Raw genomic sequence first — 24,264 nt, forward strand, 5'->3', positions numbered from 1 at the left:
GTTAAGGATCAAATTATGAGTAGGCCATTATTTCTTTGCAATACTAAACCAAGTATTAATAAATATTTTCTCCTTGTGAGTCAGAAGATTCATTTAAACAGGTTACATTGAATTTGGCTATAGAGCACATATTTCTGGTAGTCCTTTTTTTTTTTAACCACAGGAAAGAAATGGAAAGCAGTATTTTAAGAAGCAATACTTTAATTCAGTGTCATGTGATAGTATAGAATTCTATAGTATATATCCTATAGTGTACATGTATGTTTGCATGTATAAATTTCATGTTCATAAAATGGTGAGCTAGATCAGATAAGGATAATTTACAGCAATGTACTCTTCTGAGTAAATTAATAAAAGCCACAGACTAACTTGAAAGAACAGAGTATTTTCAGGAACAGTAGGAAGGGAGCCTTTTTTTGTTTTATTTTTTGCACTCTTTAGAGAATTGCCCACTAGATTTCTAAAGAAGACTGTTTTATCAGTAATTTATTTATCATGTAGTTTCAGAGAAGAACCTTTTAATCACTTTTGCCTCCCCAATCTCCTACATTTTTTCTATAAAGGGTGAAGCTGGCAGAAATGGAAATCCTGGTGAAGTGGGATTTGCAGGATCTCCGGTAAGTTTACACTTATCAATAGAAGAACATAAAGGCAGACTTTGAAAAATAAAGAACATTGAATTAAATTGCAATTCACTGTATGCACACATATCAGGCACTAAGTAAATGGAGACAACCAAGCATTGTTCCTTTCCGTAAAAATGTGAAATGTCGCAAGACATTTTGCTAGAGTGATAGTTAACTCCAGTTCTCTGCTTTGCATTGCCACCATAAATAAGCCTCTGGATTTAGAAAAGTATATCAAACATAACACGAATACTCTCCAAGCTGAGTATTAAATCCTCAGGAAATTCATAAAAAAAGATTTTTTTTTCATAAAATGAGTTACCAACTTGACCTGTTTACAATTTATACTTTAATCCTATTTTGGCTTTTTAAAATCTCTTTAGTATTTTTACTTTATATTGTCACACATGTCTAAACAATAACTTGAAGAAAAGCTTGTTGCCTTTTTTGTTTGTTTGTTTTATCAACTTGGGACAATAAATTATGGACAGGATGCCTCTTTGGCTGCTCACCAAACCCTAATTTTGGCTGAAATTCTTGATTAATGTTCTGGGTCCTAAAATCATATGACAATATACACTGATTTCCAGCCCTCCTAACACAGCTGTTTTCTTCTCCCTTGGCTCCCTAAAAGAATCATCCCCTGGCAACTACTCCATCAGAATCCAGGACTTGGCCCCTTGGCCATTCTCTGAACCCACCTGTCTGTCATCACTCAAATTACTTTGCCAGGCCCTCTTCTAGAATTTGTGGCACTGGCCATGGGGAAAATTAGAGATTGATAAGCAAGCAAAAATCTTCCTCAAACATTCCTACTTCTTGGGTTTCTCCTGCCCAACAGCCCCTAAACATTCTTCTCCTATTTATTACATTTACTATCATTTCCTTATGTTTCTACCACTCAGTACAATCAACAGTACCACATTACTTTCTGAAAATTGACGAGGTTCAATGCTAGGAATTTTTTTAAGCAAACGAATGTTCCCTTATCTTTTAAGGGAAATTTACAAAGCTCAAAGGATTATTTGGTTGCAATTATAAATCAATCTCTCAACTCCCTGCTTTCTTTCCTCCTCCATCAGCCTGGGAAATAAATGCAGACAAAGGCATGAGGTTTAGTCATTAGCACAGATGTCCTTTTCAGCCAATCCAGATTTAAACTTCCCATGTCCTGCTGCACTATTGCTCATGCTCACAGTGTGGGCCCTCCATGGGGAAGAAGGGTGCCCTGCCAGCACACCACAGATGCACTGTGCAAGCTCAGTGCAATGTGTGATTGCGCTGTAATGACAGTCCTGGGTCAGCAGAATGATAATTTTTTTATGAGGATTAGGACATCTGGTTCATTTTCTTGTTACATTAGAGATATTTAATCATATGAGAATTTCCCTTGCAGACCATAAAAATTGAAGTTAACTAATTATTTGAAATAACATAGCCCAGCAACTCTGCTATAGGCTTAGATGGGTCTGCACTAAGTTGCCTGTTAAGAATGGAGAGGAGACAGATCTCTGTACAATGAAGCATTAACTTGACCACTTAAAGGGAGTTCTTGTGAAAGAATTCTTGAACAAGGTGTAAACAGAAGAATTAATGGGACTTCATTTGTTCAGAGAGCATGATTTGTTCTACCCCTACTGTGATAACCCCCTAAAATACTAAGGAAATAATTTTCTTTCAAGAGGTCACAGAGAAATTATTGCTTTGATTTTATTATATGAATTTCATTCATTGAGTTGCTTATTTTAGAAAATAGTGAATGAAACCTATGATTTGTAGAGCAGAAGGATTTTGTTATCTGTGTAAGATCATGCTAGGATAAGAGAAGTTCCTTAGGAAAAATTAAAGTGCTTTGAGAGTTAGAAATATTAAACCATTTCTTTATTCAGTTGTTTATCCAATGATTACTCATTGAATGCTCATTAACCAGACATAAGGCTAAGTGCCAGATATACATATATTAATAATAATAATCATTAATTGATAACATCAATCAATGCTATCAAGGTGCTTAATATACTGGCACAGTGGTAATGGCAATTCACTGCAAAATCAAATTAATGTAGGCCATGATAATAAATAATTAATTAAGTCACTGGCTTAGTGTCTATTTTAAAAGAGTACAAGGAAAAAGTTTCACGCATCTTTTCAAAATAATTGTACCACTGGATTTGATTTTCTGTGGTATTTCTATTGCTTTTTATTTAATATGTTTGGGTGAAAGCTACATAGAATTTGCAGAAATTAAGTAATTATTTAGACAGGAAACAAGGCATTGTCATATTTCTTGACTTTCTTTTCTGTTGGATATTTCACTTATTTATTCATTTAGTTTTTTAAATCATAAATCCACAATGTTTCTCCTAAACCATTCATTAAAAACATTCCTGATCACATTATAATACTGTTCTTTCCATCATATTCCACTACCAATATTCAGAAATTCATAGAAAATAAAAACATTGGTTTGCTACAAAGGCATTTAATCTTGTACTATAAACAAAGCCCAATAAAGAAGGAAATGGATATTTTATCATGAATTTCTCTCCTGAATATTTTTTTCTCTACCTTAGTATAGTCAATTCTGACATTGGACATTTTGATTCATGCTTATGTTCTTGTTTTGTTTTCACTACTAATTATAACATGGTGTTGTCATGTGAAAAAATTAAAATGTCATTAACTCAATACCTGGCATTAATTTGTATTCTTGTATAAGTTATATTTCCATTTCTAACAGCATATTTACTTTGCTAATTTTGGTCACCCAGATATATTTTGACAGATAAAAGTATACTGATTTTTTTGTTGTTCTTCTTCTTAATATGTTGCGGAAAAACTGTGTACTAGCTATCTTTTGAAGAAAATGATATGTTAAGGAATTTTGCATTTTTATTAATGACTCTAAAATGCCTTATCTATGTTGTCCTTCTAGGGAGCTCGTGGCTTTCCTGGGGCTCCCGGTCTTCCAGGTCTGAAGGGTCACCGAGTAAGTTCAATCTATTGTAATCCTCTTAGATACTGTGGTTTAGTGAATCAGCTCTGGGGAGTATTACCTTCAAAGTTTTTACAAGTCAATTTATCGATTGTCCTCAACTGTCTATGGTTGCAGGTTGAGCATTCATCTGTGGTTTCTGAAATCACAATGCTTTTTTTTATTATTATTAAACTGAGTTCTGGGGTACATGTGCTGATGGTGCAGGACAGTACATTTCCTTTGAGTTTAATTTCATTTGATAAAGAAATATATTTTGAGTTCTTACTATGTACTGGATACTATACTACAAAAGAGGATACAGTGATGAATGAGAAAAATCTCTGGCCTGAAGCTTTCAAGCTAATGGGGGATATGGATGAAAAGATAGACAATTCCTATATAGTAGAATAAATGACGTGGTAGTGACAGAGAGTACTAGGTCACAGAAGGGGCCCAGTCTACCTAGATTTGGAAAGTGATAGAATGCCTTTCTTATTACCAAAGATAATTATGATGTAGCTATCATATATTATGTATGTAGAATCTATCATCTACTTAATCTACTTATCATAATATCAAATAGTGATATTCAATCAATATACACTGACTGGCCTCTGTTTTGGGTAGTTGAGATTTTGATTAGGATGTCTGCTCCTATACTTGTTATTAAGTGTTTTGAATATTCACCATGAATACAAATGATATTTGTTAACAGTATGAACCCTGTAGTTATGTGTTTTCTCTAAAGCCACTATAAGTTTTTTATTTGTAGCTACAGATTAAATTTCTATGAAGTCACAAATGTTTGAGGGGTAAGAACATTGCAAGCTGAAAATGTTGTTTAAAGGTGAAAATTCTAATTTTCCTTGAATAAGCTTTCAGAAAAGATTGAGAATTTGAAAATATTTTGAGCAACAACTTTAACTCTGAGATTCGTTTTTATAAGGCAATTTCTGCAAGCTTATTTTTGGTTCTTCTCTTATGCCTTTGAGAATTGAAAAAACAGATACAAATACAAATTTATAATTTTCTTCTCAGGGACACAAGGGTCTTGAAGGCCCTAAAGGTGAAGTTGGAGCACCTGGATCCAAGGTAATCTTATAATTATCTCACATCTTAGTTTTACTTCAAATGCCTACTCATTTTTCAGGACCACTTTAATTCAACAGGATAGAGGGCTATAAATAAATAGTTAGGAAAATAAACGTAATTTTCTAAAGATAAGTGGTGAGGGCTTTACCATGACATGACTTAAATATGCCCCCAAGGATAGTCATGATGGCACTGGGTGTCTGCCAGTGTAGGATAGGCGTTATCTTCATATCATCTATCTTCTAAGATACAATCGTTTATTTTTCTCCTTAAAAATATCTGAAAGGTTTAGGTTATTCATTTGCCCCATTATTGAGGACTCCTTTAATACCAGGACCTTCTGCCCATTGTTTCTTCTCAAAGTTTATTTGTATTTCTACAGGAAGAAAAAACATCAAGGAAGCATAAAGGAATTTTTAATGGAAAGCATCATGAACCTAATGTGGAAAATCATTTGGCTTTAACATTTTTTATTTCTAAGTCTTTTAGAGTAGATCTTAAGAGAAAATTACAATCAATTTTAGCTTTGTAAAGTTTTACTTGAGACATGTGGGACATAGCCGTATAAGTCCTTTCTTGAGACTAGATACTGTGGCTAGGTGTTTCCATCACTCTTCAGTCCCCAATATTATTTTAGATGTATTTCTTTAAAACTACTTATTCCATTTTGAGAAGAGGTAATGAAACAACATTCTGAGATCCTATATCATAAGTACATCCTTCATATGTCCTCTTTGAAAATATGCTTTTAAAATTATACACATGGAACAAAGTGATTTGAGTATGAGTTGTAATGTATTCTCATTTTTGTTTTAGGGTGAAGCAGGCCCTACTGGTCCAATGGGTGCCATGGGTCCTCTGGTATGTGCTGGTTTTCTTGTTTCTTAAATTTCTAATTTTATATTTCCTTGCTTTTCAGATTATAACAAGATAATTTTTAAATGAAAAATAAAAATAAATGGAGACCATATGTTGGCTAGTAAAATAATCTTGATAACCAGCTGACAGACAAGCACAAGACAGTTGAGCCCTTCTAATAGAAAAGGCTTCCTCCATTTCATTGTTTTTCTTAACAGTTGAATGCCCTTATTCTTTTTGTATACTCAGTGATCAAATCAAGATTATTATAGATTTAGCCCGTTAATAAAGCTAGGTTAAGTGAAATCTATTTATGTAAGAGATGATAGGTTATTTATCTCCACAGGGGGTGAGTGTTTCAAACCTAACATTGCCCCTGGAAATACTATGTGGCCAGTTATCTTGAATCTCAATTGAATTGAGTGGGATAGTCAGACTACCCTGAATTTCAAATTAGGTGCTTCAAGAGGTATTTCTTCTCTATCACCTACAGGGTCCAAGGGGAATGCCAGGAGAGAGAGGGAGACTTGGGCCACAGGGTGCTCCTGTAAGTATATCTGCTTTTATTTATACTGCTGAGATGTATATTTCAATTCTTTTTCAGATTTGGTTTACTGAACTTGCCTTTTAAATGAAAGTAACAGTACTGGTCATCTATATTTTTCTTTTGGAATAAAGTCAGGTTTACAGAAAAGTTGGAAAGAAAGTACAGGGAATTCTTGAACGATCTTCACTTTGCTTTTAATGTTAACATATAACCACAGTACATTTGTCATCTACTTTAATACAAAAATTAAGAAAACAATGAATACTTATAGCAGCATGGAATATAGTCCATAGAAAAACACAAACTTGGATATAGTAATAAAATTACAGTAATAGGAAACATTTATCAAGTGCTTATTGTATGTCAAGAATTCTTCCAAGCATTTTATGTTCCTCATACTCGTAAAAGGTGGGTACTCTGAGTGTACTCTTTGAAAGGGCTGCACCTCCTGATCACCTGTCCTTGATTCATTTTAATTATACAGATTGAGAAATACTCTTGTGGCTACTTATGTAACTTGAACTTGTGTAGGAGGCATATTCTGTTATTTTCACACCTCTCTGAAGGTCAGGCTGTGCTGACTAATATTTTAAACTTATATTATTTCCTTATATTGCACCTACTTTGCTTTAGAGAGTTACAGTATGCCACCTTTCCTCTATTATTTCAAGATCCAATCATCACCATTACTATTAGAAATCCCAGGTTTATACTGTCTCTGCTATTACCCTTAGCCCATAGAGGACAACCAGCTCAGAGCTTCTCAACGGTACCAAATTCAGGGCCCCTGGTTTGGAAAGCATAAGACCCTCTCACCAGGCCATTCTTTATCACTCTAGTAAGGGGATATAGAAAATATTATAGAATAGAGTAAGCTGTTGGCTTATCCAGGCTGACATAGTCTATCAACATAGTATGTTCACTTCTTTGTGCTTTCTTCTACCATCTGCCAAGGGAGTTCTGATATTTCTGCCCCAGCATGGGCCATTGCTCTTCCTACATCTCTAAGAACTGTCTCCTGTGTTAGCATTATTTCTCAGCGTTCTTACCAGGGTGTTAAATTGCAATATCATGAGAGTGTGTTTCCACGTCATTAAAGTTTCCCAGCTTTATATTGTTTTTTTTTTTTTTTTTGATTCAGTGCCTTCAGGACCAAGACCCATATATTCTTTCTCAGATCCCACTTCTACCTGATGTTTAGGTCTTATAGATGCTTTGGTGTAAGATATCTTTTTTAAAAATCAGGAGTAGTGCTAATTATCTGTCTAGTGTCCAGAAGGGAGGCTTATGTTGTCTGCTAAAGTAGAGGCTTAGGTATCATCTCCAAACAAGAGAGAAGTACCACCTATTAATGGGGGAATGGGCCACTTCTGTATGCCCAGTGACTTTAGATGGGCATGAGATTTTGAAGTTCTTTTTTTTTCCTTTAAATTTTAAGGACATGATCTGCTCTGTTGCCCAAGCTACAGTGCAGTGGCACAGTCATTGCTCACTGTAGCCTAGAACTCCTGGGCTCAAGTGATACTCTCTCACCTCAGCCTCCCAAATAGCTGGGATTATAGGTGCATGCCACCATTCTTGACTAATTTTTCTTTGGAGATAGGGTCTCACATTGTTGTCCAAGCCTGTCTCAAACTCCTGGCTTCAAGTAATCCTCCTGTCTCAGCCTCCCAAAGTGTTGGAAGGCATGAGTCACTGGGCCCAGCTGGAGTTCTTAACTGTGTTGACCCACATTTCCTAATGCTGAATCTCAGAGTCCCACTCCTCCCAGGCCAGGACCCTGACCATGACATAACAGACTTTCTAGGTTTGAGAATTCAACCATCCCAAGAGCTCTTATACTCTTAGCATTAAGTTCTGGGTTGGGCCTGATATTTATCTTTTTCTTCTCTCTGATTATTAAAGATGAGAATTTAAAAAAATGCTGCCAAGGATTCTTACATTGGTGACTAATCACCATCAACCTTTTAGTGTCTTTCTTCAACAGATGTGCTATACAAGACCCATGCAATTATAAAAAGCTTTATAATCGCTATTTTCTTATTTCTTCTCAAATGTCTGAGATATTGTATCACTAGCTCATTCCCTTAAAATATCTCTGTTCACCACTGGTGACAATATTTACCATTGTGCCATTGCAACATGCCAAGGGTGATTCATAACTCTGTCACCAGTTTACCAGTAGAAAATTCACCTTAAAATTCCCATTTGAGAGTTTGCTTCCTTGTACCACTCTGGCATGGGTGGTCTTAGGGTCTTAGGTCAGGTTTCCTAGGAAACAGCCTCAAAGAAGTGACTTGTATACAGTACAGGAAATTTATTGGTGAGTACTCTTAGAAACTGTATTTTTGAAGGAATGAATAGTAGCAGGGTTTGTCAGAGGGAGAAATTGAATTGTGTTGCAATTACAACAGAAACCTCAGTCAGTGTCAGGGGAACTATAGAGCTGAGATGGTTCTTGCAGGCTTGTCTCAAATAGGGGCCAAGGCTTTGTATCCCTGCATTGACCAAGGAAAGAACACACTCTTGGGAGAGCTAATTCCCTTTAGCCGAGGGCAATTTCTAGGGAATGTCTCAATCGTGAGCCATCAGTAGGTTATATTTCCAGCTGACAGAATGAATACTTCAGTACTCAAGGGAGATCTGGAAACCCACAGAATTCACTATAACTTAAATTTATCTCTGTGTGTGTGTTTTGGTTTCTGGACATTGGTTCTTTGAATTTATCTGGCTTTTAAGAATATTGAGTTGCTCAAATTTTTATTGTCTCTGAGTTCATTTGTTAGAAGGTGATACATTAAAGAAAAATGAATCATATTAAGAATATTGACGTGTTCAAATTTTTATTGTCTCTGAGTTCATTTGTTAGAAGGTGATAATATTAAAGTAAAATGAATTATTTTAAAAGTTTATTTTTTCAATCTTGATTTATTTTTTGTTGCTATAAGAATAGATAAATTTATTACTACCATATCAGCTTGTGTAAATGTATTTATATTGCCATTAACTGAGTGAGGGTTATTGTCAGTTAACTTTAATATTTATTCTTCAATTTGTAACATGGAAATTCTTTATAAAGCAAAGGAATTATGAGAAAATATTGTATAAAATGTAATCTTATCCTATCTTGTCTCTTTTTTTTCTTAATTAGGGACAACGAGGTGCACATGGTATGCCTGGAAAACCTGGACCAATGGTGAGTTATATTTCATATTAATTCATTAATTTACTCATTAATTCTTCCATTTGTACATTCAAAAACATTTACAGAGCGCTCACCGTGTTTCAGATACTTGGAATAAAAAGCTGGTGGACACACAGTACTTCTTCAAAACTGTTCTATTAAGGAAGAGAGAGAGATCAATATTGTTGTATAACAAGATTGTTAACTCTATAATATAGTATACAACTTGAGGTATGGGAACAACTTTCAAGCCAAGCCCTGAGAGATAAGTATTTAGTATATAAAATGGGCAAGAATATAGCATGGTCCATAGGATGGATAGATGACAAAACCCAGTGGGCTCAGAAAATTCTAGGAAGGTAAAATTGGATTGAGAGGCAGGTGCTAAATCATGAAGGGCTATATTTACTGTGTTAAATAGTTTTTGAGCTCTTTTCTATAGTAGTTAATGTGAGATCATTCAGGGATTTTAAACACAGGAATATTATGACCAGAAGAATTACATGTGGTAATGCTGAAGATGAAATGAAGATGGCTAAGACTAAAGAATGAGTTTGAACACCATTGGCATAATTCCAGAGAGAAATTAAAAAGATGGGAACTAAAGTTATTTTAATATTAACAGAGGCCAACTGCATATCAATGAGCTAAGAACTCTAATGGAGATGGCCCAGTAGATTTGTGGTTTAAAGTATTTGATGGATGATGCAATTTATCTGAAATTGGAAATCAAGAAAGAGTAACAGGCTACTGTTTGTGGGTTTGAGTTTAGAATGAGAATAAAAGAGTTCAATTTTGTGATTAGATATGCAAGAGTGGAACTCAGGATAGAAATTTAAATTTCAAATGAATTTTTGGAAATTTTTAACATACAGGCAATAAATACAGCTGTGGGAGTAAAAGTGTAACATGGAATGAGAAATGATGAGGTCTCAGTGTGTACCAATATTTTGTACACTGTGCTGTTTATGCCTACTATTGACAATGCTATTGTATTTTGCTTCGGACTTTCTTGTACTATTTCATAAGTAATCATCTGTAACTATGATAATTCACATTTGAAGATGAAAATCTGAACGCTTATTTAGCTATTGCAAATTAGCTAAATAACTAGATCTAGATCATGAAGGGCTATACTTACCTGTTAAAGGGTTTTTGAGCTCTTTTGTATAGTAATTAATGTGAGATCATTCAGAGATTTTAAACATAGAAACTTTATGATGAGAAAGATAATCTACTGGAAATGTGGATGATGAAATTAAGACAGCTGAGACTAAAGAATCATCTGTAAATTATAAACAAATAATCAAATGTAAATTATAAACAAAGGCGCAATTTTTAATTTTGACACTTTTCTAACATATTACCTTTTTAAAAGTCCCTTACTTGCAATAGCTTTCCCTTGTGAATGGCCTCAATTGCTGCTCGTTAACTGCTAAGTTACCCAAAGGTACAAAGTATCCTAAGAGCTCTGTGGAGATAGAGTAGATTATTGTTTTAACAGTGCTATGGATCAAAGCCTCTACTATTATTCTGTCAAGGACACTTAAATTGTATCTCCACAAGCAATACAAAACTAATTTAATTTTTAAAAAGAGCTTAAAGTCATAAAGTTATTTTCTGAACTATAGAGCAACTTATTATACATGTGCTTTTCCCATCAAATTATGTGCTTTAATAGTGGTGCCCTGAATTTAAAAAGGAAAATATAATGGTATCTAGAATAAGTTATTTCATAAATGATTAACACTGGTTATTAGTAAAATGTACATACTTATATCGTAGCCATCATGTAGTAAACTTTATCTATTAGTCATGAAATTAGTGGTTCTCAACTTTGGCTATACATTCAAGTTGCCTGGAAACTTTTAAAAATATTGATGTCCAATCCAACCTAAATGGTAATCTCCAGAGGTGGACTCAGGAATCAGTATTTTTTTAAAGTTCTGTAGATGATTCCACAGGGTAATTAATGTGAATAGCTGTTGCAGGAAACCAAAAAGTGGTGTTTTATAATTGCACAAATTTATTTATAAAATGTTTTCTATAGCTTTTTTTTTTTTTTTTTTTTTTTAAGCCAAAATGGGGTTTCACCACGTTGGCTAGCCTGGTCTGGAACTCCTGACCTCAGGTGATCCACCAGCCTCAGCCTCCCAAAGTGCTGGGATTATAGCCATTTTTTAACATAGTAATTGAGCACAAAGTTGTGGCTGAAAATGCTCCTAAATAAATACTCTGTGGAACAATTTTATTTTGTTGCAACAGCAAAAGTGGCGTAAAACCCTGCAAGGTAAATTATACTAACAAAACACCAAGGAAAGAAAGTATTGTGAGTGAAAGAGAGAAAGAGTAGGAAATATTCATGATCAACATGGGCCAATACTGAAATATCATCAGATAAAAAAATTTAAAGCTATTAGCCAAAAGTAAAGTATAATTACAGTAATTGAGATCATTTGCCCCAAGGATCTTTTCCTCTTTCTCATATGTAGGAAAAAAACATAGGATGAAAAAATAAGTATACTTTGAAAGGGCTTTTATTATTTCAAAACTGTTGGGATTAAAGTACAATCCTTGAAGAGTCAGAATAATCTGTACTAGAATTCCTCTTACCCTCACTTTTTAAAAATGTAGCTTTTTAATCAGTGGTAATCAATGGTTTAAATTCTGTGCATTACCCAAATGTAGGGTAATATAAATATCCACTTATTATTGCCTGAAAAATCTCTCTAAAATATTCAGATGATTCTTTTATTTTCTTTTCTTTTTTTGGAGACAGAATGCAATGGCATGATCTTGGCTCACTGCAACCTCCACCTCCCAGGTTCCAGCAATTCTCCTGCCTCAGCTTCCCAAGTAGCTGGGATTACAGGCACCTGCCACCACACCCAGCTAATTTTTGTATTTTTAGTAGAGATTAAGTATACAAAATTGTTTCACTGTGTTGGCTAGGCTGGTCTTACTTTTCACCTCAGGTGGTCCACCTGCCTTGGCCTCTCAAAGTGCTGGGATTAAAGCATGAGCCACTGTGCCTGGCCTCCAGATGATTCTTAAGCATCATTTTTATAAAAGGGAGCACTAGATATAAAATATAACTTTTTGAAGACTTTATTATTTGATTAACATGAAGAAAGTATATCTCTCAAGAGGCAATTGTTTCAAACACTTTATGTTTGTGATTGACTTAATCCTTATGCTATTTGAGTAATCCAATTATATGTAATGCCTTGGATTTATCTTTTGGCATTACTGATTGATGTTGAATGATACTTATAATGCAATTACACTATTATTTTTGTGATTTTAAAGTGAAAAGCAGGTTTTTCTTATGTGTCAAATACAAAATGATGCCAAAGGCTAAAACTGGCCTAATTAGATACTAATTAAATATATGTCTGATTACTTTTCTGGTTTCTTTTAATAGGGTCCTCTTGGGATACCAGGCTCTTCTGGTTTTCCAGGAAATCCTGGAATGAAGGTAAGATGTTAATGTTAATATACAGTATTTAATGCTATATGATTACATGGGTCCCAAAGTGATGAATGGCATTTAATTAAAGAGTGTGGAACTTACTTTTAACTAAGGAAAGAGCCTAGAGTATGCTCATTATCCATCATTATATGGAAAAAGATAAATGAAAAAATAAAATTAACTGTATAAATGTAATTAAAGGAGAATTTCTTATAATTGTACCCTTATAATATCAAAGAACCTGATGTGTTAGGACTCTAATGCCCCAATCAGGGCGGCTATAAGGTTTAGGAGCTTTAAACTGAATTGGAACTCAATTCTCTATTCTTGAATAGAGTATCCAGAAGTAATTAACAGCAGAATGTTCCAAACAATAGGAGGATTATATAAATTAGAGGTTGTCAAAAGGCTGTTCTTTCACCTAACATTTGTTATTATTCTGCAACCCCCAACCCCCAGACCCAATTCTACACAGTCATTAAAGGGGAGTGGGCATGGAGAATATTTGGCTCTCCATGTGAGAATGGATTAACATATTTTGTGGGATGACTTACATTTGTAATAAGTCACAATTGGTTCTTTCTCTCAGTACTTTGGGAGAAATTCAAGAATGACAGTGGGAGGACATTAAGATTACATTAGATAAACTGGTGAATTAATTCAGAACACTTCTTTCAAATTGTAAGCAATACAATACATCCAATTCCCCCTGATACTATGTTTCCCTTTGGCAATGACTTTTGTCATCCTGAAAAGATTACGCACCAGATCATGCTGTACAAAAATGACTGTAGTCACGGACATGGACCCTCCAAACCTTGTTTTCTCATGGAATTTTGTTGTCCCAAATATTGCATGGGAAAAACTTATGCTAAATGACAGCATCTATGTAAACCCTTCACATAGTGCCTGATGCCAAGGACACCCTCAATGTAGGTTCATGCTTTTTATTAGTTGTGTTACTCAAATTGGATTTAAACTTAGAAACATACCAGAAGAAAAATGCCTGTAGCTGACATTTCAAATATTCCTCGAATATGTGAGAATCACCAAGTCAAATTATTCTTTAGGCTGTCTTTAATGATATATTCAAATGCTGTGCTATAGGGATGCAGCTTTTCAAAAATGGTGCCTTAATTCCTTTCCCTGCATTCACTGAGAACTCAATGTGAACTCAAGTGGGCGGGATCTTCCTGGGCTCTCCTCTGAATCTTATCTGCTCTCTGAAGTCCTAATAATTCACTACCACAGACTCTGGCCCAGACTCTCTATATACCCGTATGACACATGCAAAATCCCTTCCCTCTTTTTGTGAGACCCTCCACTACCAAACTGAGTTAGTTAAGGAAACACTCACAAAGCTATGAATTAGCAGAAAGAGGTTTATACACCAACTTTCATGGGGTTTACTTGAACTTCACTAGCAATCATAGTTTATATACAACCATTCACTCTGGTTACTTCTCTCTCCTCCTGGGTGTTTGTAGTACTGGATGTTGGCTACTGAAAACTGCTTAATAAAACTCAAACATCTAGCAAAACTGTTTCTGTTAGAAATTTTCTCTTTTCCTTCCTGCCTCTCTCCACCATAAAATTCCTGGATCTTTGTTTTTGGATAGGCTCCTGCTTTCTCTACAAAGTTCTACCATGGTCTCTGCTCTCTGAATAAAGAATAAACTTTCACACCTAGTTCTTTGTATTTCAGTGAATTGAAACAGAGATTCAATATGCTTTATTGATACTGATGAGATTCCTAAGGCTTAGAATTTTAGTTTTCCAGGTCCCTTTAGGATTAGATCCACATAGGTACATAAGTCGTCAGATAATACACAGAAACCACATTAAGTTTGAATTTCAGATAAGCAAAGAATACATGTTTAGTATAGGTATGTCCCAAATATTGCATGGGAAAAACTTATGCTAAAAGTTGTGTTTCATATAAATTAAAACTCAACTAGGCATTTTTATTTGCCAGCTGAACTCACTATGTTGACTTGAAATAAGGGGAGCTATTAAGTTACCTTAATCACTTCAGTCTGCTCTTAAAAACTTGAATTTTTTAAAAAATATCTTTTAATTCTTATCAAAGAAATGTTGCTTCTTTAGTTTCAAAATAGATGGGATTTTGCTTATAAGGTTACCAAAACTTAAGTTGATTAGACATTTGTAGCCCAGATGTTTTCCACTTTACTGATAAATGCTTTCTTGAAGGTCAATGGAATTGAATTTTTACAACTCAAATCTTATGTTCTGAAATATGATTTGCTATATTGCTTATATAGTAAGAAAACAATTTCTTGTTCAGTAATGATGATATGAAATTTTATATAGACTTTTTTACAGTGAGTCTAACACATTTGGAAACCTATTGTCAGAATCTTGATTCACATTTTAGCTGATATTAGGTTGTTTTATAAATAGTGGAACATAATATGATTCATCCTGTAATGATGAAACAAAGCTCTAATTGTGTGGTAAGTTGCTAGACTTGAGATGTCTAGCTTTACATTGAACAGAAACAACTCCTGTGAACACAGTGAGTCAGTCAGTTTTTCTTTTTCATTTGATTTGTGTTAAAGAGTCTGAGTGTATACACTGTACAGAAATGGGCTTGAATGGCCTGAGTATTTATGTAAGAACATATTAAAAGTAAACCAGGCACATTTAAGAATATCTATTCTTAATATTTTAGTAACTTGCTGTGCCTGAGGTGTAGGGATGTTTCTAGTTTTTCTTTATGAATCTAGATTATCTTAACTGTTAAATATGTAATAAGTGTAACATCCTGATAGAGGTGGAGAGAAAAATTTCAGATTTTGTGGAGGTTCAGAGGTGAGGGAACTTAAGCTAACCCTGATGGATGTGTAGGGCTTCTCTAACTGGAGATTGCATATGGAAAATATTCCTAGTGAAGAGGCCACCAGTGTCATCCCTTAAGAAGGAATTGGGAAACTGAGTCCACTCCTTCAGCTTGGTTGGGCACACGTGTCCTACAATCCTCCTTGTACCCTTGGACTCTTAAATATTTGGGTTTCAAATGTAAAATTCCAAATAAGCAGTCAACTTTGTACAATGCCACTCCTGTATTTTTCTTAAATAAACATTTCCCTTTTCACCCTTTTAGGGAGAAGCAGGTCCAACAGGAGCACGAGGCCCTGAAGGTCCTCAGGGGCAGAGAGGTGAAACTGGGCCCCCAGGTCCAGTTGGTTCCCCAGGTCTTCCTGTAAGTTCCTAGCATATCTGAGAACCAGCTCAGAAAGCTGGGCATTTCTTGTAACATCAGAACAAATTCAACCTAATTTTTTTTTACTGATATATAATATTTGTACATATTTAGGGGGTACCTGCTATGTTTTGTTATATGCCTAAGATATCTAATAATCAAGTCAAGTTATTTAGGGTATCCATCCTGTTGAGCATATATCACTTCTTTGTGTTGGGAACATTTTAAGTCCTCTTTTCTAGCTATTTTGAAATATAACATTTAATATGTTCTCTGAATTCTGAATGAATGCTTGAAACTGTGAAAAAATATATTTCCCTTGTCAAGTCTGTAAGTTTTATCTAGCTTATGTGAAACAGTAACGGGGAGATGGAGGCAGCAAACCACATTGCCATGTGTGTACCTATGCAACAAGCCTGCATGATCTGCACATGTACCCCAGAACCTAAAGTACAATAATAAATAAATAAATAAATAAAAGAGAATTAGTCCCAAAAAAGTAATTTTTATGATATAACATTGGTTGATTTTAAAAAAATGTTTCTATTTCCTTTTGGAAGATGGCTGGACTCTGTATACTACCATATTTGTATCTAGATATTGCTTAATATTTCATAAACTTTTAACGTACCTTTTAGGGTGCAATAGGAACTGATGGTACTCCTGGTGCCAAAGGCCCAACGGTGAGTACTGCATTTATGCCATGTGAAGCTCAAATGGACATGATTCTTTAGACACTGGCCCTAGACTGCTACCTGTGTCTCTACTTATCACATCACTCTTGCTGTTTCATAGGGCTCTCCAGGTACTTCTGGTCCTCCTGGCTCAGCAGGGCCTCCTGGATCTCCAGGACCTCAGGGTAGCACTGGTCCTCAGGGAATTCGAGGCCAACCGGTAATGACCTTTGAAAGAACTGTCATCTTTTAGTATAATCTAACTAAGAGCACCAAGAATAATAACATATAATGTGATGCAACGAAACATAGATACTGTGAGTTATCCAAGTGAGGGAAATAAAGATTGAAGTCTTTGTAAAGTGAAAGTCAAATGTTAAGGTACAATTTGGATGTTTAAATTCTAAGTGGAACATTACTGCAGTATGTTAAATTTTAGTGTTCTTTTATTTGAAATAATAAGGTTGTAACTTTATGGTTCACCTCATAGAATTTTATGAATAACTGAATAATAAATATTATGAAAATATGCAAGCCAGTGTAAAGAAATATGAAGCTTCAGCAGGAACTTATAGTGACAATTTGGCTTAAAATGGGTTCAACAACTATTTCTTGAGAGTTATTCTTAAACAGTGATTCAAAAATATAAATCAGATTGAATGTTTTCATATTTTACAGAAATTATTTATTAGAAAAGTATTTTTATGAACCCACAAGAAATAAACACATTGAGAAGTTGTGCTTAATAGCTTTTAGCTTGATATATAAAAATAAATATTTAAACAAATATTTTCAATTCTGTTCCAAGTAATGTGGTCACGCTGATAAATTCTAAGTGCTGGTGACAGCTCTATTAAAACATGAATGTTGCTAATGTATCACATTTGATTTTACCAAGTTCTGAATTTTGCAATTGGTTCTTACAACCTAAATTATGATTGGTATTTAAAGACACGCATACAGAAACCCCCCGAACACTCCAAGAATGAAATGCCCTATTTGAAGTTGCTAAATTCTCAATAAATATAACATAAATATAAAGTTATTTTGATTCTGGGTAAACAAGTTCACATCCTAAAATACAACCTAAATGTATTTCTCTATAGAAGTTGTCATTGATAGTTCCAATTTTAATTTTCAAATTTGATTATCTCAGTAATTCCATTTATTGTATTATACATGATAAAAAATGATTTAAAAATAAATATCTTAAAGACCACTGTAAATTAGATAAATGAAAGCCAAATTATACTGAATTTTGTGAAAATTTACACATACTAATTAACACATTAACATGCATTCATTTAAAAATAATTATATTAAACTACTGATGCAAAACAGACTCAGCTGTAGAGAATTTTTAAAGCCTGTTTATTGTAACTAATTAGAGCAGATTGGACTAACTAACTGTCCTGGTTCTTACAAATACCAATATATTTTTTTCAGGGTGATCCAGGAGTTCCAGGTTTCAAAGGAGAAGCTGGCCCAAAAGGAGAGCCAGTAAGGTTTCATTGTTTTAATTATAAGAAGATCATAGTATTGTCTAGAAGTGTACAGCTCAGAATGCTCAAGAGTTTAAAATACTAATGAGAATTATAATAGCTTGAGATGAAAATATCTAATTTTTCCATATACTTTAAAATTTAAAATACTGACTTCATTGAATGAGCCTTCCAACTATAATTCACTGGTTGAATGGGTCTTTCTAGTAACTGTCCTTCTGTTTTGAACAGGGGCCTCATGGTATTCAGGGTCCGATAGGTCCACCTGGTGAAGAAGGCAAAAGAGGTCCTCGAGGTGACCCAGGAACAGTTGGTCCTCCAGGGCCAGTAGGAGAAAGGGTAAATTTGAATAATACAACACATTCTTATAGTTGTGAGGGAATTATGTGAGTAATGTAAGAATAGTAAGGAAAACTAGAACAGTTAAGAGAAATGCTTGCAGATGCCTTGCACAGGTCGGTACAGTTATCTGGAAATACAAAGAGCGAACTGACTAATTATTCTTCATTCATTCAACTAATATTGGTTAAATCAGTACTCTATGCCAATTTGAGCAATCTGTGCTTGAAATTATGTCAGTGAACAAGAATTCTATGATCCTAGTCCTTATGTGGAGACTAGTAAATAGTTATTTACTTTAGTGGAGAGGTAAACAATAAACAAGTCAGCAGGTAAATAAAAAGAGGTACACACTTTCTGTATTTTTAGTAGAGACGGGGTTTCACCATGTTGACCAGGATGGTCTCGATCTCTTGACCTCGTGATCCACCCGCCTCGGCCTCCCAAAGTGCTGGGATTACAGGCGTGAGCCACCGCGCCTGGCCCTGAGGTACACACTTTTTAAAGTGCCACACACACACTAAATAAAGATATGACACGTTGGAGAGTAACTACACATGTATGTCAGTGGTGTAATGTTAGATTAGGTAGTTAGGAAAGAGAGTCCTCTGAGAAGATAGCATTTTGGCTGAAACCTGAAGATGACTATAGGCCAGTAGAAAACTTGGAAGAAAGAATATTCTTAGCAGAGAAAAAACAAATGCAAAGCAAAGGAGGGCAGAAAGGACTTGGTGATTTTAAAGAACAGAAGAGGTAGCTGTGACTGGAGCATAATGAGACAGGTCTGAAAAGAAGAACCATAATCTCACATTTGTCTAGCGCTTTGGAGAATGCAAAGAGTTTCATAAAAATCTCATTAATGCATGTTATTGTTGACATTTTAATTGCTTTAGATGGTACTTTTGCCTCTCATCTCTAGATATTGGCTTTTCTCTATTTGATTTTACAATGAATTATTAGAATCTTCCTTCCTTCTTTCCTTCCTCCCTCCCTTCTTCCTTCCTTCCTTCCTTCCTTCCTTCCTTCCTTCCTTCCTTCCTTCCTTCCTTCCTTCCCTCCTTCCTTCCTTCCTTCCTTCCTCTCTCTTTTTCTCTCTTTCTCTCCTTCTCTCTTTTTTTTCTTTCTTGACAGTCTTGCTCTGTTGCCCAGGCTGGAGTGTAGTGGCACCATCTCAGCTCACTGCAACCTCTGCCTCCTGGGTTTAAGAGATTCTTGCACCTCAGCCTTTTGAGTAGCTGGGATTATAGGCACCTGCCATCATACCCAGTTAATTTTTATATTTTTGGTAGACATAGCTTTTCACCATGTTGGCCAGGGTGGTCTTGAACTCCTGACCTCAGGTAATCTGCCTGCCTCAGCCTCCCAAAGTGCAGAATATTTCTTGATTTGAAGAATTATTTGGCTCAGTACTTATATATTCTTCAAAATTTAAATTTTTTTCCATTAAGTCAGATTTTTTAATGCATATCTAGCTATGTTGACTGATCACAGCTCCTAAAACTTTATAGTACTAAAAATAGAAACCATCTATTCATTACCTATTGCAAAAATTTCAACAACAGTTAATTAAGAATCACATTTTGATCATTTGTAGGGTGCTCCTGGCAATCGTGGTTTTCCAGGCTCTGATGGTTTACCAGGGCCAAAGGTGAGGATGCCCTGTCAATGTTGATACTTATGTGGGGGGTGGTCCAGAAGATGCCATTTTTCAGCATGGTGATCTAGCTATGCCCCACATGGGCTCAGATCCAGAAAGGAGATGGATACAGATGTCAGGCCTAACCCCAATCCCCTCTTATGTAATTCCTGTATTAAGAGGCATAGGGGAGAAGGATGCCAGTTGGAGGAATGTGGTGACAAAATATTTGTATGTTACATTAGTGCCTTGATTTGTAAAACAGTAATTTTACTTCTGCTTGCTTTTATTTTTCTATACTCTTTTTCCTCATGCATCTGCTTTGCCTTGGTACAGGGTGCTCAAGGAGAACGGGGTCCTGTAGGTTCTTCAGGACCTAAAGGGAGCCAGGGGGATCCAGGACGTCCAGGTGAACCTGGGCTTCCAGGCGCTCGGGTAAGAATGTAGCAAGTGTTTGCTGCATTGATTGGGAGGAGTGCTCCTGAGCATGCATTGAAGGGTTTTTGTTTCTTTGTTTTTAAATTTGGTTTACATTTACAGTTTAGAACATTTGTTTTTATGATTTTGACCCAATTCATTATTTTAAAAAATACTGGTTTGTGATTTTTATCACATATAGAAAAAATAACTTCTAGTCTATCTTTCTCAAAAAGTGTGTATGAGTAGCTTTATCAATTGGAATGGGAAAAAATGCTGTTTGTTATATTTTATAACTTGCTAGCAAGTAAAGAATTCATGAATATTTGTAAATATACTTTTATAGCAGTATAGCAAGTAAAGTAATTTTGGCAGAGAAATTATGATAAATTATATTTTAACAATATATCACTTAAAATTTCTTTGATTTACAGAAATGTCCTTCCATTCAGTTGACAAAAATGCAACACTAGTTGTTCTCTTGAGAATCTTTACTTCAACTGCGGGTCAGCAACAAAGAGTTGCTTTTTTATTTTCAGGGTTTGACAGGAAATCCTGGCGTTCAAGGTCCTGAAGGAAAACTTGGACCTTTGGTAAGTAATTTAAACAGAAATCCACATCACTAACATTTTTTCAATAGACATGAAACTTAAATGATATTTATTTGAGGTTAATGTTTTTGATCATGTGGATGCTGGTCATATTTGCATATTTAAAACACCTGGAAGCATACTCTTAGGATCTGTTTTCAAGTTGACAAAAATATAGATCAAATTCTACTAAGATAAATGTCTGAGGTTGAAATTGCTTCTCTGCCTGATGTCAGTGAAAAAGTTAAAATGATAATAGTTTTTAATATTGGTGAAATTTGTCTATTAGCAATATTCTCATTTTTTGATATCCTTCCGATTTTATATGTTTGAGGGATAAGTAAGTATGAATTTTGACAGCTTATGCATTCTAAGATCTTCCCTTGTCCTGCAATGTGAAATAGAAGTCTGAATTTTCATGACCACAAACCAGAGTAAATGAAAGAAGAAATATTTCCCCTATTAATATGATTGTCAGGAAACATGATGAGGAAGACTATGTCATGATGACAATAAAAGCTCTGTTCTAGATACTCAAAATACTTCAGTGGTTTTAAAAAACTCATTCGACTGTCCTGATTCCTTAACATAAAGATGCAAGATAATTTAAACGTTTTGTAACATATAGTAAGTAAAGGCAAGTGACACTTTGGGTGATGCAATATTTAGAAAAAACTTACAGGAAATTTAATGGTTCCTGTTAATTCCGTAGGGTGCTCCAGGGGAAGATGGCCGTCCAGGTCCTCCAGGCTCCATAGGAATCAGAGGGCAGCCTGGGAGCATGGGTCTTCCAGGCCCCAAAGGTAGCAGTGTGAGTACAGTGTATAATATGTTTGTCATCTCATCATGGTCCTCATTTGGAGCAGGTATATTTTTGACAAACTGCTTGAACTTTACAAAAGCTTCATTTATTCTTTAGGGTGACCCTGGGAAACCTGGAGAAGCAGGAAATGCTGGCGTTCCTGGGCAGAGGGTAAGTATACATTTTTTGCTAAAGAAAAATAATAGAGGAACTATTCAAATTCTCATGGCCTCACCTCACAAATTATCTGTGTGTGATATTAGGGAGCTCCTGGAAAAGATGGTGAAGTTGGTCCTTCTGGTCCCGTTGGCCCACCGGTATGTGATTTTTTTTTTTTTTTTTTTTTTTTTTAAGTGAAAAAATACATGTATACACACACACACACACACACACACAGTGTGTGTGTGTGTGTGTGTATAGCATTTTTCAATGATATTTGTTCAAGAATTATGCATAAGTTTCAGGAAAAGTGAATAAGAATGTATGGGAATGAAGAATTTCTGCTATATCTTCTCTTGATTCCTGTGATATACTGTCTTCTGCCTTTTTAAATATAATGATTGATCTTTTACATTAAACTACTTTAAAAGTCTGACTACAAAGGTCCTTTTATGTAACAAAGAATATATCAACTGAGGAAAATCATGTATAACAAATATTTATAACATATTTTATTTAAAATATTTAATACTCAATTATATAATTCTCTCAATAATGCATCTCATAAAAATTTATTTAAGGCTAGGCATAGTGGCTCACGCCTGTGGTGTGATTACCTGAGGTCAGGAGTTCAAGACCAGCTTCGCCAACATGGTGAAACCCCATCTCTACTAAAAATGCAAAAATTAGCCAGGCATGGTGGTGTGTGCCTGTAATCCTAGCTACTTGGGAGGCTGAGGCAGGAGAATCGCTTGAGCCAGTGAGCTGGTGGTTGCAGTGAGCCGAGACTGTGCCATTGCACTCCAGCCTGGGCCACAGAGCGAGATTCCATTTCCAAAAAAAAAAAAGAAAAAGTACTCAAGTAATTTTTTAGGAGGTAAAAGGAATACTACTTACTCTTTGAGGTCTTATTTTCATTTTAAGTTTTTAAAATGAAGTGTTTATCAGAAATATTTTGGCATATTTATTTGTTTTGGGGTGGGAAAGTTTAAATATCTTTCTAAAATGTTAGCTTTGCTTTCTGTAGTCATTCTGGTTTGAAGTCTTGATAAATAATTGTTACGACATTCAGAAATAAACTACAATAAATATATTATGTTTTTTGATTAGCTATACAAAAGTAATTGGTTTTCCCATATTCAATCCAATTTTCCCATAAGTTTACAATTGCCTCCAGACATTTGAGTTTGGATCAAAAAATAAATACATGTTAACAGTTACTTCACTGGCTTTAGAAGATTTTCTTGTCTCCACAGACTTAAAACAATACCATTTGATGACTGTTAATACCAGTTTACTACCTAGCTAAAGTGAAAAACATGTGATTAGAAGAAATACAAAGAAACAGCAATACTTCTAGTGGTTCACATAGACGGGAAGCAGACAAAGATATGGCTATATTCACAATTTTTTTTTTTTCCTGTACAACTTAGGGTTTAGCTGGTGAAAGAGGAGAACAGGGACCTCCAGGCCCCACAGGTTTTCAGGTATGTATTAATTTGGTTTTCCATTTCGTCTTCCACTAACTGAAATGCTTTTAAATATATATATATATAAAATATATGGTCAGAAGATTTTAATTTCTACAGTTTTCAAAAAGTCATTCCTCTTTTAGTAGATAACATAGGTAAACTCAAACACTTTTGTTCAAAATAAAGTAATGGACTTCTAAAAAAACTGATCAAAACCCCAAATTATGAACAAAGCAAATAAAAAAATAACAAAAAAAAAGCAATAAAACTATGTTAGGAATAAAATGTTCAATAATAAAAAATAAAAAAACAAAAAAGTAATAAAAAGATACCAGGAATAAACTGTTTCTGATATCTCAACAAAGTTGATTAAACCATTTTAAGGCTGATCTAGTTTTAACTGTCACAGTGACTAGAATTTTTTATTGAACAAATTTTCATAATTTATCTACATATATCAATATGTACATTAATAAGAGGAATGATCATAATTTGTAAAAAAAGCTTTATGGATTGGCTTTAAATAATATTCTAGCAGTCTAAAATACTGTTCACAGAGCCATAAAAACTCAACAAATATGAAGAAACTCCTCTTCTATTATCTCTTTTTTGCTAAGTGGTGTGCAGATGAAAATACAATCCTATGAATTGACTAGGTGTTGTGTTTTGTAATTTTTTTTTTGTAATGCTTCTG

The 24,264-nt window shown here is 34.7% G+C and overlaps 1 protein-coding gene across 1 annotated transcript in view; it reads left to right on the forward strand.

Annotated features, from left to right (window-relative positions):
* The window catches only part of COL5A2 (collagen type V alpha 2 chain), a 145,813-nt gene that overhangs the window by 94,382 nt on the left and 27,167 nt on the right, over window positions 1-24,264 (forward strand). The window contains exons 12-30 of the mRNA XM_032292672.1: window positions 564-617; window positions 3,562-3,615; window positions 4,642-4,695; window positions 5,512-5,556; window positions 6,047-6,100; window positions 9,252-9,296; window positions 12,709-12,762; window positions 15,881-15,979; window positions 16,618-16,662; window positions 16,775-16,873; window positions 18,100-18,153; window positions 18,387-18,494; window positions 20,089-20,142; window positions 20,467-20,565; window positions 21,087-21,140; window positions 21,850-21,948; window positions 22,057-22,110; window positions 22,203-22,256; window positions 23,532-23,585. Coding sequence (XP_032148563.1) covers window positions 564-617; window positions 3,562-3,615; window positions 4,642-4,695; window positions 5,512-5,556; window positions 6,047-6,100; window positions 9,252-9,296; window positions 12,709-12,762; window positions 15,881-15,979; window positions 16,618-16,662; window positions 16,775-16,873; window positions 18,100-18,153; window positions 18,387-18,494; window positions 20,089-20,142; window positions 20,467-20,565; window positions 21,087-21,140; window positions 21,850-21,948; window positions 22,057-22,110; window positions 22,203-22,256; window positions 23,532-23,585 — 1,233 coding nt within the window. The remainder of the gene's footprint in view (window positions 1-563; window positions 618-3,561; window positions 3,616-4,641; window positions 4,696-5,511; window positions 5,557-6,046; window positions 6,101-9,251; window positions 9,297-12,708; window positions 12,763-15,880; window positions 15,980-16,617; window positions 16,663-16,774; window positions 16,874-18,099; window positions 18,154-18,386; window positions 18,495-20,088; window positions 20,143-20,466; window positions 20,566-21,086; window positions 21,141-21,849; window positions 21,949-22,056; window positions 22,111-22,202; window positions 22,257-23,531; window positions 23,586-24,264) is intronic.

Source organism: Sapajus apella, unplaced genomic scaffold, assembly GCF_009761245.1.
Source record: "Sapajus apella isolate SASKATOON/1434 unplaced genomic scaffold, GSC_monkey_1.0 scaffold28, whole genome shotgun sequence".
NCBI classification, from domain to species: domain Eukaryota; kingdom Metazoa; phylum Chordata; class Mammalia; order Primates; family Cebidae; genus Sapajus; species Sapajus apella.